This window comes from Meleagris gallopavo, chromosome 3 (assembly GCF_000146605.3).
Source record: "Meleagris gallopavo isolate NT-WF06-2002-E0010 breed Aviagen turkey brand Nicholas breeding stock chromosome 3, Turkey_5.1, whole genome shotgun sequence".
NCBI lineage: Eukaryota > Metazoa > Chordata > Aves > Galliformes > Phasianidae > Meleagris > Meleagris gallopavo.
Genome location: NC_015013.2, coordinates 12,406,492 through 12,425,463, shown reverse-complemented (window position 1 = coordinate 12,425,463; position 18,972 = coordinate 12,406,492). Strand labels below are relative to the sequence as shown.

General features: G+C 40.2%; 1 protein-coding gene and 1 long non-coding RNA gene across 3 annotated transcripts in view; one reads left to right on the top strand and one right to left on the bottom strand.

Annotated features, from left to right (window-relative positions):
- The window catches only part of LOC116216425, a 76,077-nt gene that overhangs the window by 48,388 nt on the left and 8,717 nt on the right, over positions 1-18,972 (bottom strand). The window lies entirely within an intron of this gene.
- RIPK1 (receptor interacting serine/threonine kinase 1) lies at positions 1,251-18,837 on the top strand. Its single transcript, XM_003204770.4, has 12 exons — positions 1,251-1,352; positions 3,164-3,375; positions 4,729-4,882; positions 5,359-5,496; positions 7,802-8,030; positions 8,870-9,019; positions 10,112-10,188; positions 13,145-13,235; positions 14,712-15,257; positions 16,683-16,754; positions 17,364-17,516; positions 18,104-18,837. Exons 2-12 carry the CDS (start codon positions 3,224-3,226, stop codon positions 18,388-18,390), a joined length of 2,049 nt encoding a protein of 682 aa, XP_003204818.1. The 5' UTR covers positions 1,251-1,352; positions 3,164-3,223; the 3' UTR covers positions 18,391-18,837.

Below are 18,972 nucleotides of genomic sequence, written 5' to 3'. Positions count from 1 at the left end.
AGGCAGGAAGCCGCCGGGAGGAGCCCCAGGAGGACGCGCTGCCGGCCAACGAGAAGTAGGCCTAGACCGGGTCTTGACACCAGGCTGTGTCCCTGGCGGAGGGATGCGTGTCTTTGTGAGCGCGTATAAAGGCCGGTGATACGGCCGTACTGCTGCAAAGCGTCCCGCAGACCCTCTCTGCTCTCCCCTTCCCCGTGTCCCTCTGCTCTTTTACCAGAGCTCTCTGTGTATCCTTACTGTCTGCTTCCTTTAGTTTGGCTTCTCCGTGCATTCCTGTGGACTCCCCTCTATAGACTGCCCATGCAACATGCTGTTTCCAAAAGTAAAGAAGTAAATGCTCCTCGGTGAAAAAACACCACAGAGAAAAAGAAAAAAATAGCAGAATAGAAAGGTTTAAGTTGAGTGGGTTATGAGAGCTACAGTGATAGAGTTGTGAGGCACTGACAGGATTTGAAACATCTGCACATGTATAATTTTGTCCTCCGCTGCTGCAGCCCTTCCACATTTCTCCCCCACTTGCCCATATCAGTGATACCAGTTCCAGTTTGTTATTCTCCATTCTTCACTGCTAAGCGGCCAAGAGCTTTAGATAGCTACAAACTCGGCCCCTTGCTTTGATTGTATCTGGCAATGCCTCCCAAGAAGTTACCTGCTCCAAGTAGCGTTAGACCTAAAGGCCTGTAGTTATGGTCTGACCTTCTTCATGTTACCACGTTAATACAGCCAGCGGTGCTCCTTAACCATGAACGCCACACAAGGCCTGCGTCAGATCAGTATCAAACCAGTGGAATGGAGCGAGCTGCTTTCAAATGCCGGTTACACCCACATGGCTGGTGAGCAGTTCTAGGTTGTTGGTGCTGCCCTCAGGGATCAGGGGGGAGAACATAACCAGGGGTTAAAAAGAAAACTGCCGCAGAACCACATGTTATACTTCTGCTGCTCTCCAAAGAAAAGCCAAGCATGCTGGTGACAAAAAGAAATCCCTTTCTTTTAGCACCTATTGTTCAAAGATTTTGTAGTACATATTCACAGTTGTTAAATATCAATCATCTCTAATACAGATGCTCAGAGTAGTATGTTGGAAATAATGTGTTTTGTAATCGACCAGCTGTACTGGTGAGAATGACTTTATAGGATGCAAACTGCCTGCAAGAAGTAGAGTTGGCCTCTGTAAGGCTAGGCTGAGCTGAACCACAAAACTTCTTTTCTCTCAATCACAGACATTTAATGTGTGTATTGATGTATCACAGGTGCTAAGGACACGTCTGCATCACCATGTATCTCAAAAAGAAGTAAACTTTGAATGGACCTGAGCCTTCCTCCTTGATTTCTGCATTATCTGATACTCCCAGGTAACAACAGTCAGTACCTCATTAGGTAGCATACTGAAATAAGTAGTCATTAAATAATACGCATCTATGTATGTAATTTGTGTTCAGAAGAGCAGTACGTGCAATTCTCGCATGAGCACTTACTACTTAGGTGTGATATTACCGTTAGCATAACTTACTATGGATCACAGAATCACAGAATGGCCTGGATTGAAAAGGACCACAGTGATCATCGAGTTTCAACCGCCCCGCTATGTGTAGGGTTGCCAACCACCAGACCAGGCTGCCCAGAGCCACATCCAGCCTGATGTTAAAGTCTCATGAGTGAATTCAGGCCTTGGTACTCATGACACCTATACCCATCAGCAGCATCTCACCAACACCAACACCACCAGGGAAGCCATAAGGCCATCGCTGGGAACTTCCAAGGAGACAAGAGCAGCAGCGGGGATTCCCAGCAGCACAAGGTGCCATATCATCAGTCCTGTGCTTACTAGGCAGGCTGGCGCTCCAACAAAACACAATCAGCATTCTTTCAACTCTAGGAAAGCCAAGAAAAAAACTCTTAGAAGAGCAAACTGCTTCAACTGTAAGAAGGATTTCCTGTTGTCTGTATGACAACAGGTCATAGCATATACATATACAGGGAAGGAACTGTTGCTTTCTGTATTCTACAGAATACAGAAAGTTATTATTCTTTAATCTTCCGTATTTTGGCTTGTCAGTATTGAAATGATCAGCCGGTTTCCAGATCTGCACATTAACATCTCTCTTCCTTCAGCTCCTGAATGAACTAATCTATTGCTGCTGACAGTGCCTCTGTTACAGCTGTCACAGCCACCCGGAAGAAACTACAACTGCACAACCCTTCTGATCTCTTGGACTTTGCCTTTTATTAGAAAACTTTTGCTTTACGTGACATAACATGATTACCTCCCGAGAGACACGTCAGGCAAGAGTACTGCAGCTTTATCAAAGCTTAAAATGGTTTGGGTATTCACTGGGGTGACCCGCCTACCCATTTCAAGGCTCTCCCAAGTTCTCAGTCCTTGTTGTTGTTGTTGTTTTATTCAGGAGTTACTGCAAGCCTTCATAATTTCTCCATCTTTTATTTTTTTTTCCAAGGGATGGGGACAAGAGAGTGTTGCCTTATATCCCCACCACAGTCCTTGCCAGTGTTTATCTCTTTAAATTAAGGCAGCTGTGAAAAGGAGTTTTCTACAGAAGCTGGGTTCTCTCTTTCATCATCCAGAGAAAACTTCCCTTTGTTTTAAACTTCAAGCAAACTCTTGAAAGCTGAATTTGCAAAGATGCTTAAGATGTAGCTTAGAGTTATATAAGTATCTAGGCAGATACTTATATATGTACTACTATTATGATAGACTGACATTCAAGCAATATAGAAAATAAATTGCCTCTCAGAATTGCTATGCACAACCTGCCCTTGGAACTGTGGCCCTTGGTTTTTCAGGTTCTTAGTTTTGCAAGCGAAGCATGAGGTACAAAGACAGTACCAATTCACTACATATTATATGGATAAGAACACGTTATTATTATTAACGGTGATTTGCAGCAATCAGGTGAGGAAACAGTTTAACATCAGTTTAATATAACTGCAATGGATTGATAGAATACATCATTTGTGATCTTAAGGTCTCATCTTATAAGAGAACAACAGTAGCTTCAGTTTCACACTGAGGCCCTCTGAAATGCAGCTAGTTCAGAGGAGTTACAAGAGTATATATGCCAGTGTCCCTCTCCTTACATAGAGGCTTACTTAGTGGAACAGTTAAATGCTGAATAATGACACTTTCTTTTCCTCTTTCCTATAGATCCAGAAGCACTAGGGTACTTCATTTCCTTTTTACTGCTAAGCCACAAAGCCTGCAAACATGTCACTGGATGACATCCACATGAGCACAGAGGATTTGATTGACAAACAACAATTAGATGCTGGAGGATATGGAAAAATTTCATTATGCCTTCACAAGACATATGGACATGTAGTATTAAAAACAGTGTATACAGGACCCCAGCGCACCGAGTAAGTTGAAGATGTATTCTTTCAGTCTAATGAGTCCTCTAAACTCAATGGAGATAAATCTAAATAGAAGTTTATAATTTAAGATCTTTGGATTCTGGAGATACTGGGGGAAAACACTCCTAATAGAGCACTAGCAGCTTTCCTTCAAATTTTCACTTTTCCCTCATTAGCCACCTTTTCTGCAGTTTTAACTTATTACAATGAAGTTCCCAGGTTTGTTGTTCTGGTTTGGTTTTTTTGCAAGGTGTGTGCTGCTGTGAACTGTTAAGTGTTGCACACCTAAGCAGATGCAGGAACTCAGTGGACGTGTTATTTTCAAGCTTGCCGATCAGTCTTCAATATAGATGTCCACTAGGAACTAAACAGACACTGTCTGTCAGCAGTACTCCAGCCCTACAGTTATGACACCAAGAATGTAGCTCTCTCTTCTGAAAACTGTGAGCTAAACCCACTGATTTAATTCAGGGACTGAACTAGTTGTTGATTTCAGGTCACATTCTAGCTCTACTTCCTCATAGTCCTAACCATCATAGTTACCAAAGTAACCATCATCATTGTAGGTGACTCCCTTGACTCATCTACTAGAGAGAGACAAAAACCCATGTTCTTCTAATTTGAGTTAGGATAAATAATTCGAGTCTTTATTTTGCCAGTGTAAAGTGAATTAAGAGATTCTGGTAGTTTGCAGATTGCTCTGATGGCTGGGACAAACAGTTAAAATAGACAAGCTTGCCAGCTTTGTTTCTGGTTTTGTTTCTTTTCAGTCTCATTGTCCAGGCTCTTTAAGTTTTTTATTCCTTAAAAGTCTCGAATCAAAAGTCTTAAGCAACCTTCTAAATGAGCTTAAAGCAAACAAAACAACCACCTTTTCTACTACTGGAGAGGAAGACAGAGGGAGAAAGCAGTTTCCCTTTTAGTCACAGGCTAGGAAAGCATTAGCAAGCAATACAGTCTCAAGCTGTTCTTGCTTCCATTTGCCTGTGACTTACCAGGAGTAATAGTAAAATACCATCCCTTCTTATATTTAAATGCATGGATACCTTCCTTCTGTAATCGTGAGCTCCTGTCTGCACACCTGTGACTACTGGTGAGTTGTACTATGGCCCAGATGACCAGACTTTGAGTTCACTCTAAACCCATAATCCATAGTAAATGTTATCAGCATCCAGTATGTGGGTAGACTCCTCCATAGTAAATCCATTGTACCAGTTCAAAACAAACAGAAGAAATGGTTCATCTTACAGCAGCTCTGGGGAGGTTGACATTTGGCTATCATTTTCATGATCAATCAACAGTGTTTTCATTCCTGTGTTTTTTCCTAGCCCACATTCAGAGTAATTGCTTTTTTTGCAGATGTAATGCATCCCTCCTTGAAGAAGGCAGGATTATGCGCAATCTGCAGCATGACCGGGTGGTAAAACTACTAGGTGTAATTTTGGAAGATGGAAACTACTCACTTGTGATGGAGTACGTGCACCGGGGCAACATGATGAAAGTGCTCCAAAAAGTGAGCAGTGAATTGTTTCATCCCTTGCTGCTCCTTTGGGCTGATGATTGAGAGGGACAGGATGTTACTGCCATCTGCAGAGGATGCAATCCTTTTAGTTTCTGATTCTCCTTTCTGTATTAAAGGGCCAGCAGCACCCTGCCTGCTCTAGAGATGGCAGGTCGTAAAAGCAGAATACAGCTTTGGCTTCCCTGTGCATTGCAGAGGAACAGAACACAGTTGTAGGTTCAGAGTTAACGGAGTATGTTTGTAAAAATATCTGAAGAATTTTCTCAAAAAGAGTGCTTTTGTAAATATGGAGTGACTCTAAAACTACCGTATTGGAATAATTTAGATTCAGGAAGGACCTCTAGTTCATTTCATACCCTGTCTTGAGCAGAGGCATTCATAAGACTAAGAAACAAACTTGATTAAATACTGTTTCTTATTGATGGTTGTAATAGCATTCTTTAACATAAAGTTTTCCTTCATTTCAGCTCCCAGTACCTCTATCAGTGAAAGGGCGTTTCATCCTGGAGATCATAGAAGGAATGCTTTATCTACACGAGCAAGGCTTGGTACACAAAGACCTAAAACCAGAAAACATCCTTGTGGATAAAGACTTCCACATTAAGGTACGTGTTAAAGTGAAAATGGAGAATGCTGATAATTTGCATCATAGACCACAGTGTGTCTGCATTCGGATAGTATTCCTGACTGGTAGATGAACTCTTCTGTATTTCACTGAGCTATCGCAAGGACAATGTTAGCAGTGACCTACACAAGCTCTGCACCTTTGCATATTTGCAGATTTGCATAATCTGCCCCCATCTGTGAAAAAAAATCACTACAGCTATTAAAAACTGAGCAATAGTAGTGAGAAGTAGTGAATAATGAAACAGCAAGAAAGAAAAAACAAACTTTAGCACCCATAATTTGAATCAAAAAGTATCTTAAGGATCATGTCTTTTGTCCTTTATTGCTGGAATTTCTCATCCTGCCTCTAACTCCTTTTTCTTCTTCTCCTTTAATTATCTTCTCCTCTTTTGTCTCCCTCTTTTTTTCCCCTTAGTCATCATTTTTAAATGACAGCCAGCAGCTCCAAAAAAAAAAAAGCAGCAGGAGACTACTTCAAAGAATGATTTATAAAATCCAAAAGTTCCAAAGTCCTTCTAGTAACTTCAGAGGGCTTTTGGATCGAGACGTATGCAGATAGAGCCCGCTGCTCAATAAACCTGAGTAGAATTTGCAGCAGTCCTCATCAGTTGTCGTGGTCAAGGTGAGTCACTGAGATAATTAACTCATTACAACAGGAAACTAGTGAATAGAATGTTGTGAAGAAAACCCTGGCACTTGATACTTCTCACACATAAATTAATGAGAAATAATTTGACAAGATTAAGATAGTAGCAAGTATCTCATAGTGCAGTATGAGCAGCTTGCAGAAAAGAGAGATAAGCTTGTTATTTTTTTTTTTTAACCAAAACAAAAAACCAACAACAAACCCACCACTTCATTATCCACTTTAAAGGTAAACTGGATGATTTGGGGGGTTTCCGACTGCTTATACAGACAGGCACAAATCAGATTGTTATCACACTGTATGGCAAACCAAACTGGAGCTCAGGATCAAATTCAGAATCAGATCAGACTTAGCAGTTTGACCAAAAGTCTCGTGTAAGGCAGCTGTTGAATGATCTGTCTGCTCAGATGTGTTTAACATTGCCAATGTTTATAATGGGAAAAAGCCCATCATAAATAATAGCTGTTAAAATAAAGTAGGAGGATTTTTTATCACATTTTCCTCTGCCACATTAGACCTCCTCTCACTTTTAGACATGAACTTGTACTTAAGTCCTCAGTAGGTTTTAACTTAGAATTTCTTCCTCCTTGAATATATCTCCTCTAAATTTAGCTGAAAGCTTTAGAAACTAAAGAGGAACAGTAAGCTAGTTAGAGACAGCAGGAGAAGAGTTAGAAGTGCAGCAGTGTGTCACTCCAGTTGTATCTGAAGTGACTGAGTTACACAACTAGCTGAGTTTCACAGCTTCCTGTGGCCAAGTGAGGTAGTCCCACTTTCTTTCATTTTTCCTCTCCTGTTGAATTCCTGGACCTTGGCCACCCTGTCCCCAGTATAATTTAGGAAGCCAAACCAATCAGATTACATTTTGCCTTTCTGGCCACCCTTCTGTAAGGGAGCACTTAGTTCAGCAAGCTGGTTGAGTGCCTTGCCAGTGCAGGACCAGAATAAGCCACGAGAGCACATAAGAGGAGTCTGTGAGAAAAGGAGGGTAAAATTACTTTGTTCACCATCAGCTGAGGTGAACAGTCTAGCTGTTGTAAAACAGCACCCTAGGCTTTCAGTAATGTCACATTGTCCAGTGCACAGTACCCACATACTCTGGCTTTAACTTTTTTCATGCTGTCCTTTTTCCATGTCTCTTACAGTACACACACTGTACCTTTTTCCATGTCTCTTACAGTACACACACTGTATCACTTTAGATCTAATTCCTTTTTTGTAGAAAGGTCTAAGGGGAGGGTTGAGTTAGATGGATTCTAAATGGAAAGGGGAAGGTGGTGATGTATATGCTTCTCATAGATTATTCCAAAAGCTGCTGCTTTTGTGGATCTTCTGATATGCTGTGAGTACAGCAAAGCATATCTCAAACCAGATTATCACTATGAGCAAAACTGAATGTTTTTCTCCTTGCATTGTACCATTGCTCCACGTGATCTTAAACTAATAGTTAGGTTTCCAGTTGGCAGTAATATTTTATTCAGGGGGGAAAAAAATGAAAAGCAAACATTTTTCCCCCTTTCCTTCAGTTACATTTTTGCAGCTACTGTTATAACATCGAGAACTGCATGAATTACTTCCTTATCTCCTTTTCACCACAGCACCAGCTCTGACATATTTCTGTTGTTTTTTTTTAATAGATTGCAGATCTTGGTGTTGCTTCCTTTAAGAACTGGAGCCGGCTGACCACGGAAGAGACCAGCCGACAGAAGAAAATCAAGAGCGCTTCCCAGAACAACGCCGGGACCCTTTTCTATATGGCCCCAGAGCACTTAAACGATGTTAATGTAAAACCTGTGGAGAAATCAGATATTTACAGCTTTGGCATTGTAATCTGGGCAATTTTTGCTAACAAAGAGCCATATGAGAGTAAGTTATTTGGAAAAAAGATTAGATTACAAGATTAAGTTATAAACACTAAGCATTTCAAGTTACAAAGTTAAGAATAGTGGGTTATGCTGCCTGTGCCCAAGTATAGCCCCTGTTTTACATCTCATGGCCACTTACAGGCATTGATTGCATCATTCCTTTGAAATGTGGTCAGGAACATCCCAGTTGCACTTGAAATACAGGCATAAGGCCAAGTTTGAACATACAGAACACGTGTAAACCTGCACTCAGTGGCAGAAATTAGACAAGCCTTGGGCAGGCCAGCATGGAATCTCTCATGTATGCTGTTTCCTAACATGGGCTAAACGTACCAACATTTCTCTTTTAACAGGAATGTTCATGCAGCCAGTTACTGTTCCTCAGCTGTACAATGCTAATTTCTTAACATGCATACATGTAGGAAAGTAGGAGCAGACCATGGAATTCCAGAGCAACGTTTATAATTTTGAATGTCTGTTTTGTTCTGCTAACTGTCTAAACACAGCCTATGTGACTGTCTTTGTGTTCTGACCTAGCACAGAGCATAACTGAGATTCAGGTTCTGCAAATCTAGATATGTCACCCTTACATGGCACACATTCATAAAAACATTCATTAATCTTAAGTCTCTAATATACAGAAGTTAGGGAACCGGATTCAGCTTCACAAATCTCTCGAGTTTGTATCTATAACTCAGACTTCTTTCTTTGAAATCTTCATTTATATATCCACAAACATACAGGATGTTGCTTCAAGTGTTCCTTTTTCCTACAAAGATGTGACTTTGGGGGAGAGAAAAACCTGGGATCAAAATTTGATGTGAAATTTTAATTTTTCAGATTGTATAAATGAAGCCCATATTTATTTTGGAATCATTCGTGGAAACAGACCGGACATAGAAGAAATCATTGAGAAATGTCCACAGGAAATTATTGACTTAATGAAACAATGCTGGGAGCAGAAGGCAGAGGATCGGCCGACCTTCACAGGTAAGGCATTACAGTGGGATTATTTTTGTTCTGTGTCCATCAATAGTCTGCAGTGCAGCAAACGTGAATTCCTTCTTATTAATTCTCAATTAGAAAATAAAGCGACCAACTCAGATGCCCAGTAAAACCTGTTCTCTGTACACTGACTACAAATAGCATCCTGTCCAACAGTTACAGCTTTGAGAAAGAAAAGTAGATGGAGTAGAATAGACTGGATGGAGATAAGACACTTTGTACATGCTATAATTGTTTTTTCCAATGTTGTCTGATCCTCCTTCTGAAGGTTTCAGAAAAGCTGGTGTGAAGGAACATAGTACATCTCGGGTACAACTGACATAATATCCTATCAAAACCTGCATCAAAAGCTGATTAGCCTTCCATTAGCAATGCAGCAGTTGTTACTGATCATCCTTTTTGTGGTCGGAATCCAAAACAACTGAAGTTAGAAAAAGTCTGGACTGAGTGGTCTGACAGAAGGTGGGGGGTGGAAATAAGAGCAGTCATCAAATACACAACGTACGTAAGCCAATATTCCTCATTTCCCTTTGCCTTTTCTCTTTGTCACAATAGCAGTCCCAAAAAAGAAAAACTACATGCACAGGGAGTTCTGATTTATGCAGAGGCACCTAGAGCTTCATATGCAGCAGAATCAATATTCACAAGATGCATACAGACATGGAGAAACAAATCTGCTACTTCTGTATTTAACCTGCAGTGATGTTTGTAGATTCTTTGAGTAATTCCGTCCTTTGTAGAAGTAAGGTAGCTGTTTATCCAATACCTGAATGCAGTTAAATGCATCTTACTTATTTTGGCAGCCAAGGGAAGTTACTTCAGCCACAGATCACTTTTCTCCTTACAAGCAATAAGACGACCAAAAAAATCCATAGAAATAATCTTGTTTTTAACTACACTAAGGCTGAACAAGTTGTGTGAATATAGACTCCAACATGCGTTTAGTTTTCTCATTACTGTTTCTGACTTGATATAAAATCTTGATTGAATCCTTGTGCATCAAGATTGTTAACAGCATAAATTACTGATTTTCTACGGAAAACCATCTTCATCTAGTTCTCTTTTTTTTTTTTGCAGAAGTTAGTGAGAAGTACATGCCTTTTTACTATCAAAACCTAGAAAAAAATATTGAAGACGATCTGAAGAAGATGGAAGTGAGTAATTTTTTAACTAAGTATTAAAGTGTCAGCTTCCCAAGCGTGCCGTGCCACGTCCCCACTTACTGCCAGATTCCGCCCAACTCTGATCATGCCTGACCAACCTGATTTCCTACAGTGTAAAAATGGATGGATTTGTGAATGAGGGGAAAACAGTGTACGTCATTTACCTCAGCTTCAGGAAGTTTTTCAATGCTGTCTCCAAAATATTCCTGTGTCCAGGTTCAGATGTTACCATCTGGATGGGCAGACAGCCAGATGGGTTAAAAACAGATTGGATGGTCTTAGAGGGTAGTGGTTAATGGGCCCTACTTCACCAGGAGAACGGGAACTACTGCAATAATGCAGGGATCTGCTATAATGGGACATGCCCTGATTTATACCCTGATCAATGACCAAAGGAGTGATGGAGTATGATCTCATAAGGCATGCAGATGACAAACTATAGGGATGAATAAGTACCACCATAGTCAATCAAGGGTACCCACAGCAGGCTGGGAGATTGGGATGACAGAAACCTTACAGAATTCCAAAAAAACCCAAATGCAATATGCTGCATGAGGGGAGAAACAGCACGTGGCCTCAGTGCTGGCTGGGGAGCAGCACTGCTGCAAAGACTGGGACTTACTCAGTCTGAACAGGAGATGGTTTGGGAAAGACGTAAAAGTAGTAGCCTGTTCCTACCATTGAAGGGTTTATTGAGAAGTTGGAGCCGAGCTCTTTTACAGCAGTGCACAGAAAAAGGAAGGTGAGAGACAGTGAGCATAAGGTGAAACAAGAATAGCCACACAAGGACAGACAGGCAGTGGAGCAAGCTGCCCAAGGCAGCTGACAAGTCACCAGCCTTAGAGTTTCCAGGATGCAAATGGACAAATCCCTGAGCTGCCTGGTCCAGCCCCATAGCCAATCCTGTTCTGAGCAGGATGTGGGACAAGACACGTCCCAAGCCCACTGTAAGCTGAATGACCCTGATAGGAATGATTGTGATAACACAGTACTTCAGAAAAGCTTCTATTGTGTCCAGAATGTCTCACTCACATAATAAAATATTATTCCCTAGAGATTCAGAAGTATCAGAATATGATTTAAGGTAAGTATAAAAAACTCTGAATTCATGCGAGGTTGCTTTTTTCTTTAATGCCTGTAAATTCTCAGCCTGCTTGAGAGTCGGAGCTACACAACAGCAATAAGAATAGTTCCCATTTTTATTTGAAATCAGTTGTTTTTTCCTAGTGCGTAAGTTGGTTTCTCTTCCTTTTCTGACTTGAGGTTTAGGTTTACAGCTTATGATACAAAGAATGATCTCAGGACTGAAAAATAATACGAGAATGAAAACTTCTGGAGTATTGGCTGATGACAGAATCTTTTTGTAGTATTAATTTATTCATTTGTCGTGACAGCTATCAATGAGAACTGAACTAACTTCTGATATGAAGTCCAAATGTCCATATAATGATAGCAGTCCCAAATAATCATAGGGACTAAAGAACTATTTAGAAAATGGGGTATTTCTATTACTTTCTCAGGAAGAAAAGCATCCCTTCATATCAGGCCACACAGGTGAGGGGCACAGAGCGTGAATACAGCATCCAGGCAAGTCAGGATGGTGAACTGCTAGGACAGCTTCTTTAGGAACATGAGTTAGAGGGCTCAAGCAAAGCCTTTTTTGCCTCAGCACTAGCAATTATGGAAGCAAGAGTTTACAGCCCCCTAACTAAAAGGGCTGCAGGATCACAGAATGGTTGAGATTGGAGGGACGTGTGGAGATCATCTGGTCCAACCTCCTGCTTAGCCAAGAACACCTAGAGCAGGCTGCCCAGAACCACATTCAGGCAGCTTTTGTGCATCTCCAAGCACTCCGAGAGTCCATCTGAGCAAACTCTGCCACTGCTTGGTCACCTAAACAGTTTAAAAATATATTTAAAAAAATTTTTAAATTAAAAGAAAAAAAGCAGAAAAACCCTATACTGCCACTCTCAGAACCTCCAGTGGTTCCATCTGTTCCCACCACTGGGAACCACTGGAAAGAGTGTCCTCTTTACACCATGCTATCAGATGCTTATACATGCTGACATGATTTCCTCTGATCTTCCTCATCGCCAGTCTAAACAGTCTCAGCTCTTTCAGCCTCTCTCACAAGAAGGATGCTCCAGTCCCTTAGTCTTATCTGGACCCATTCCGTTGGCTCTTGTACTGCAGGGGCTTGGAACTGAACACAGCACTCCAGGTGTGGCCTCACCAATCCTGAGTAGAGGGGAGGGATCACCACCCTTGACCTACAGTCCTCCAAATGCACCAGGACACCATCATCCTCCTTCACTGCAAGGGTGTACTGCTAGTTCACATTCAATTTGGCATCCATCGGGACTCCCAGGTCCTTTTCTGCAGAGCTGCTTTCCAGCCAGTCAGCCCCCAGCTGATGTCCCTCTGCATCGTTAATGGAGATGTTGAACAGGATTGGACTCAGTGATGGCCCATGGGGTACACAGATAGTTACCAGCCTCCAACTAAACTTCTAAGTATTGATCACTGCCCTCTGGGTCCAGTTATTCAACTAGTTTTCAAGTCACCGTATGCTTATCTAGCTCACAGTTAACAGCTTCTTTGTGAGGACCTTAGGGGAGACATTAATTAAGAAATCTATCACTATGTACAGATTAAGCTTATACTCATTTAGTTAAAGGGTGTTCTCTGGCCAAGTTGGTATTTCATACTACAGTTGCATTACAGTTCTTCCTTCTTTCACTGAAGATAAGATTTTGCCCATCTGTAGCAAAGCAGTGGATATTTTCTGCAAGGCTCTGCCCTCTGTAAGAGGATCTCTTCCAATAGATTCATGGAATCTCTTCACCCAGGTGACATCACTGTGAGGATGTGTTTCCTATTCTACAGGCGCTTCCTTTTGTTAAGCTTTTACCTATAACTTGATCATATGTTCTTTTCTTACATGTAGGAAATGTGGCCCGAGTCAGAAGAATTGCTGCAGAGGATGAAATCCCTTCAAATAGATGCTGTAGTGGTAGATACTAGTAATGGCCAAATAGGTAAGTGTTCCAAGTCGCTTAACTAGCGCAGCATTTACTCTGCTAAAGATAAAGGTTGCCCATGTACAAAGCGAGTAATGTTACCATTAAGTAGCTATGGAGAGACTCAATTATTCAGTACTTCATAGAGAATTTTAATCACTGAAAAAACTAAATTTGCTCCCAAGCTCACTAAATTTTTCCAGCATCTACAGTTCAAACCCATTTTATTTCAGCCTTGCGCTTTCCTCTTCCATGCCAACAGTTTCTTCTATACTAGATTTTTCAGTAGTCAATTTACATAGTTGATATTCCTTCCCACCCTTTTGGTCATACCAGCAAACTTAATGCTTGTCCTATCAGCTTCAACTCCACAAACTTCCCTTTTTCCCCACTCCAGCCTTTGTTACAAACCAGGACACAAAATTATCAATAAGGAAACAACACCACAGCACAGTATTTTGTGATCTTGCTGTCCATAGTCTACCAGAAGAGAACTAACAGACGAGTCTTCTCCCCTTTCTCTCTATTTTAAACCTTGGATGAGTTGCATGTTTTATGGAGCTGTCACATCAGTATGTTACGATGTTATTCTTCTTATTCTTGTTTTACCAAAGTATCTTAACAGCAAAGGAAATGAGATCCTATTTCCAACAACAACAACAAAAAATTTACTGACACTATCCAAGCTACTTAAAAGCATATAGACTTTATTCCAAGTTTACAGTGACCTATGCAAGTCCCATGCTTTAGGCAACATGCAACATTTTCTAGACACCTGTGAAGCTTTCAGAACTGTAGTCCTGCCTATAGAAAACACAAGAACAAGTAGTAACAAGCGAAATTTTACATTCTTGTTTAGTCTAGGAACGTTGCAGCACGATCTAAATTATAATTCAGTCTAATTTGGGACTTCCTTTAATAGAGAGAACTAGTTTCAAAGATGACAGACTGTTCTATCTGGTAAGTGTTGCTTGTAAAGAGATATTCTTTGAGACAATGAAGAATAAACCAGACAAAATAGAAAGGATTAATCCTGAAATATCCAGACAGGATTTCTGCATAATCTTTTGCAGATATTACTTTAGTGGCAAATTATTTGTGTTGCATTAAATAACACCAATTACAGTGAGTTCTACTTTCCATCTTGTTATACTCTGCTCTTACACTTGACTGCCAGTTAATGCAGTCAAGACTTAGTAGTAAATCAGACCCTACACATGCTGCTGGGAACCTGTTGTTTCAGTGACTAAGAACGTGGTGTCAATATCAGCAGATTAACAACGAGCTCAGACACCACTTTCTTAGACACAGTTCTGTGATACTTCCCAGAAAGGGAAGTATTATATAAAACAGCTTATGCTGGAAGTGATGTTACACTTTTATCTTTTATTAGTTACCATAATATTAAAAATAAATGAATAGAATCTAATGCCACCACTAGTTATATTCTTGCAATAGAATATATTTCAAATACTTCATTTTTTTCCCTTTCAGATCAACCTAATTCTCTACACAGCTCCCAGGGTCAGATTAATGAAGCCTTGTTTGCTGCCTGCCCTGAGAACCAGCCTGTTGAGAGCTGTGAGACTTCGTTTACATCCTCTGACAATCTAGAAAGAAAACTTGAACGTGAATATGACTACCATGCATTTGGCAGCCGGATGGATAAATCAGTAGTTCCACCATACACTCCTGAAATGAGAGAGAGAGAAAGGAGACGAAAAGTTTCCAACGATTCATTTGCGAAGCTGCCTTCTGTTTCTAATTGTAATGAACATTATTACAAAGCTGAAAATACAGGATCACACACTAACCCTTGGTTTTGGCCAAAACAAGCTGCAATACCAATACGGGGACATTTCGATAATTTTTATGGGCCAAATGTTAACAGTCTCCTAACAGGAAACACGGAAGATCTCTATGATCCCTGTTCAACCGGTGCCTTTAGCCTAAGCAAAACTCCCGTGCCGGAATCTTGCCCAAACCTGGGGGCACAGAGCAGCACAAACCAGCAACAAAAGAATGCAGACATGGATACAGGTGAGATTCCTCCTCCTCCTAACTCTTGTGTTTCTGAAAATATGTTTTTTCCTCTAAAAACAAAGCAGCCTTAATAATAGCAGGCAATGGAAAATACCGCAGCAGCTAACAAAACCAAGAGCTAATCACACTAACTACAAGTTACTAATCACACTTGGAAAGCTAAGGAGTATTTTTGACTCACAGAACGTAACATTCACACCACAGGTTGTGCATGCAAAAATGGAACTTCTCTCGTGATGTTTAGCGTTTCAGAAAATAGGTATTTAAGCTTGATTTGCAGCAAGTTAAGAGATTCATGAGTTCAGGGAGCTACCAAGGAGCTAAAGCTCTTAGCTGGTTTCTCCAGAGATCACTGCTCAGTGCTACCAGAGAGATTCTCTTACTTTATGTAGTGAACTGTGGGATAGAAAGGTATGGAGAAAACAAAGAGAACAGTGGGTGTCAGTAACAAGTAGAAATAAGCCGTCAGTAACCAGCAGCAGTTAAGATACAACTTCCAGGAACTAAAGGAAGTATAGTACACAACAGTCTTCTCCTACTAGTTACAGAAGATTTTTAGTGGGGCATTCTATTCTAGATCTTCTCAGAAAAAAAAATAATAAATTGAGGACACAGCTGCTCACAGGCAGAATGCCACAAAGTTGTTATTCTGTTCAATTATTTATGCAGAAGCTGTACCTGTTTATGAGTTTACGCACTGAAGTGAGTCTAAGAGGAGTTAGAACTGTCAGTATCACTATTATAAAGAGACCAAAAAAATAAAAGCAGTTATTGTAAGGGGTCAACATACAATATCATGGCAGGTATCAGACAGATGCAGAAGACCTGCACTGCAGTTCTTCCATTGTTTTATTTGGAGACTGTAACCCAGTCACTCGCTGCCCCATCACCGGCTGTTAGAGCTCATCTGAGCACATCCAGATCCATTACTGTGCCCGACACGAAGTTCCATCTCTGCAGAACATTACTGCTACCAACAGAAGATGCAGTAGCATCCCACGCTTTTGCTGCAGCTGACACACTAACAAACCACGACCTGTCTCAGCAGTAAATAGTAGCAGTGTGCTTGGCAGCTTTCTTGGTTTGGAATTTTCAAATTGGAATATGTGATGGGAGGCAGTAATATCTGTGACTATACTATGATCCTGCACTGCTGTCTGCTGTTCATACACCCACATGGAATCCTATTGTCCTCACTGGGATCCAAGGATCGTGAAGGCTATTTGTCCCTAAGCAAAACCACGATAAGGGTAACAGCTCTTCAAGGAGTTATTCAAGGAGATAAAGTCCTGTTAATTAAAACTTCTTGTCTTTTTGTATTTAAGAGCACTGTGCACACTGTACGGTGTACAAATAACTGCAGTACTTGTAGATATTTTTTTTTAATTTCCATAATACTTGTAGCATTTCTCCTCTGTTTAGGTATCAAGGTTTCTGCCTCTTTCACCAGGGGAACTTTCACGTATTATCCTCCTGCACCTCCAATAACCAGAGGTAAATATAGCTGTAGCCTTCATCTGTCTTGGTAGCCAACAGTATATGCATTGCATCATAATCAGTGAGGAAAATCATAATCAGCATCTTGAAATAATTCATGTAATTGCTTTATATCTTTAAATATAGCAGAAGTTTACAATATTACCTGTAATATTGTATATATGTATATATGTAATATTCCTGTCTCTACAATTACATATATACACATTTATATTTGCTTGATCAAGGACATCGTCATCTTTAATGTAAAACAAAAGGATCGTGCTGATCAGCCTTCCTTGGAGCACAGGTCTCCAGAGTTCAGCTACCTTAAACCCGTACAGTTCTGTCCTGTCCTTTGTCTAGGGCATTTTGTTATGGTAAAACACAGCTGTGTCACACTACATGAAAACATGTTCATGATTGCCAGTACTTTGCAGGAGAGTTTGACTAGATGACTATTAAGGGTCCCTTCCAACTCAAATCTACAATTTCTATGTTAAATACAATACAAGAATTTAATCACTCCCTTGATTATCAAAATCTTCATCCTTACCCTTCATGCAGTACTTCAATTTTTGATTTATATGCAGATGTTTATAAAACTGTATTAATTTCCTTATACAGAAGATTCAGTCATGTACAACATAACTAACAGCTCTGGAATTCAAATTGGATCCCACAATCACATGAAGATTGAAGAGCAGAATCAACACATCAGCACTTCTCCTGCTGCTACAGAAGCATCTTACTCACACTATGAATCAATGGGTATATTCGGTAAGATGTACCTCCTAGCTTTGGTGCATTATCCTCATGCAGTTAGCTCTGGGAATCATTAGGTTTGGACAATGTGAGAACAGTACACCTTAGTCTGTGACTCCTTTTCTACACAGTAGCACAGTACTTGAAATATTTAGAGATTTGTGCCAGTACTGTTCTGTAATACTGTGTACCTTATTTGTCTTGTCAATATTGGATTAAGCTACCCTTTTATTCCTAAGTAAACAAAGTAAGGAGTCCCAGAATATAAAAGACATCACATATAAACATCAGTCAGCTATACAAGGACTTTAGGAAAGAGCTTCTGAATTTTGCAGGTGTCTAAGTAATAACTAAGGTAGACTCAGAAAAAAAAAAGCAGGTCCACCAACTGACTTGTGAACACGTGTGTTCCCACTACAGGAAGTAGTTTCTTCCCAGGAGTTTCTTTTGTGGTAATTAGGCAGTATTGCCTCCACTTTTGATCCTGTCACTGAGGTTCTACTCAAGATGTTCAAATACTTTGGAAAGGACGACTGACGTAGCATAGGGAGCAGAAGGAACGTTAAATAATGCTATTTTCTTATACTTTTTTTCTTCTTCAGACAATAATGCTGTCCTAACTGAGAAACAGCTGAATCTTGTGAGAGAAAAGTTAGCTAAGCAGTGGAAGCACTGTGCCCGTAAACTAGGCTTCAGCAACTCTGAAATTGATGAAATTGATCACGACTATGAACGAGATGGACTAAAAGAAAAAGTTTACCAAATGCTGCGTAAGTGGGTAATGAGGGAAGGCTCCAAAGGTGCTACAGTTGGAAAAATTGCCAGAGCCCTCTTTGGCTGCCAAAGACTGGATCTCCTTACTGGCTTGATGCAAATGAATGAAGAATAAATTGATTGAAACTGGGGAGGAAGGCACATAGGATATTTTTACCTGAAGACCTCCCAATAATTCTGAACAGACTTTCTGGAGCTTTTTGCACACTTTTCGTCTTTGGAATGGACTCTTCTGCCAAGCAGTTTTCAGTGAATACCTCCAGCAACTCAAAAAGTTTGTGTCAAGATAATGAGGTCTTCCAGATGTTAAAATTTGATATTTTCCTTCCGGGAGGGAAAATTAAAAACAATAATTTTCCGAACATTAGACAAATGCATTAATACTACTGATTTAAGGAAATTAAGTTACACAAAATTCCTAGTCTATCTTTAAGTATGATGAACTAAGCTCTTCTTTGGTTCTGAACAGAAAGTATGTCATTTCAGCAATGCTAATGGATCAGTACAAATATGAAAGACTGGATCACTATTTGAAAGACTTGGACAGAAAGCAAAATGAACCCTTAAATCTTGCCAATACTTACAAGGTATCCCAGATTGCTCTAAGTTAATGTGCTATTATTTTTATATCTTTTTATAATATTCATTATATATCTAGAAATCTCTGAATAGAAGTGTGAATAAAAGCAAGAATGAT

Bases quoted from the DNA above. Each gene is read 5' to 3' on its own strand.
- RIPK1 (XM_003204770.4), top strand. From the start codon at position 3,224: ATGTCACTGGATGACATCCACATGAGCACAGAGGATTTGATTGACAAA. The intron at 3,376-4,728 runs GTAAGTTGAAGA...CTTTTTTTGCAG, and splicing joins ACAGGACCCCAGCGCACCGA to ATGTAATGCATCCCTCCTTG. The intron at 9,020-10,111 runs GTAAGGCATTAC...TTTTTTTTGCAG, and splicing joins GGATCGGCCGACCTTCACAG to AAGTTAGTGAGAAGTACATG.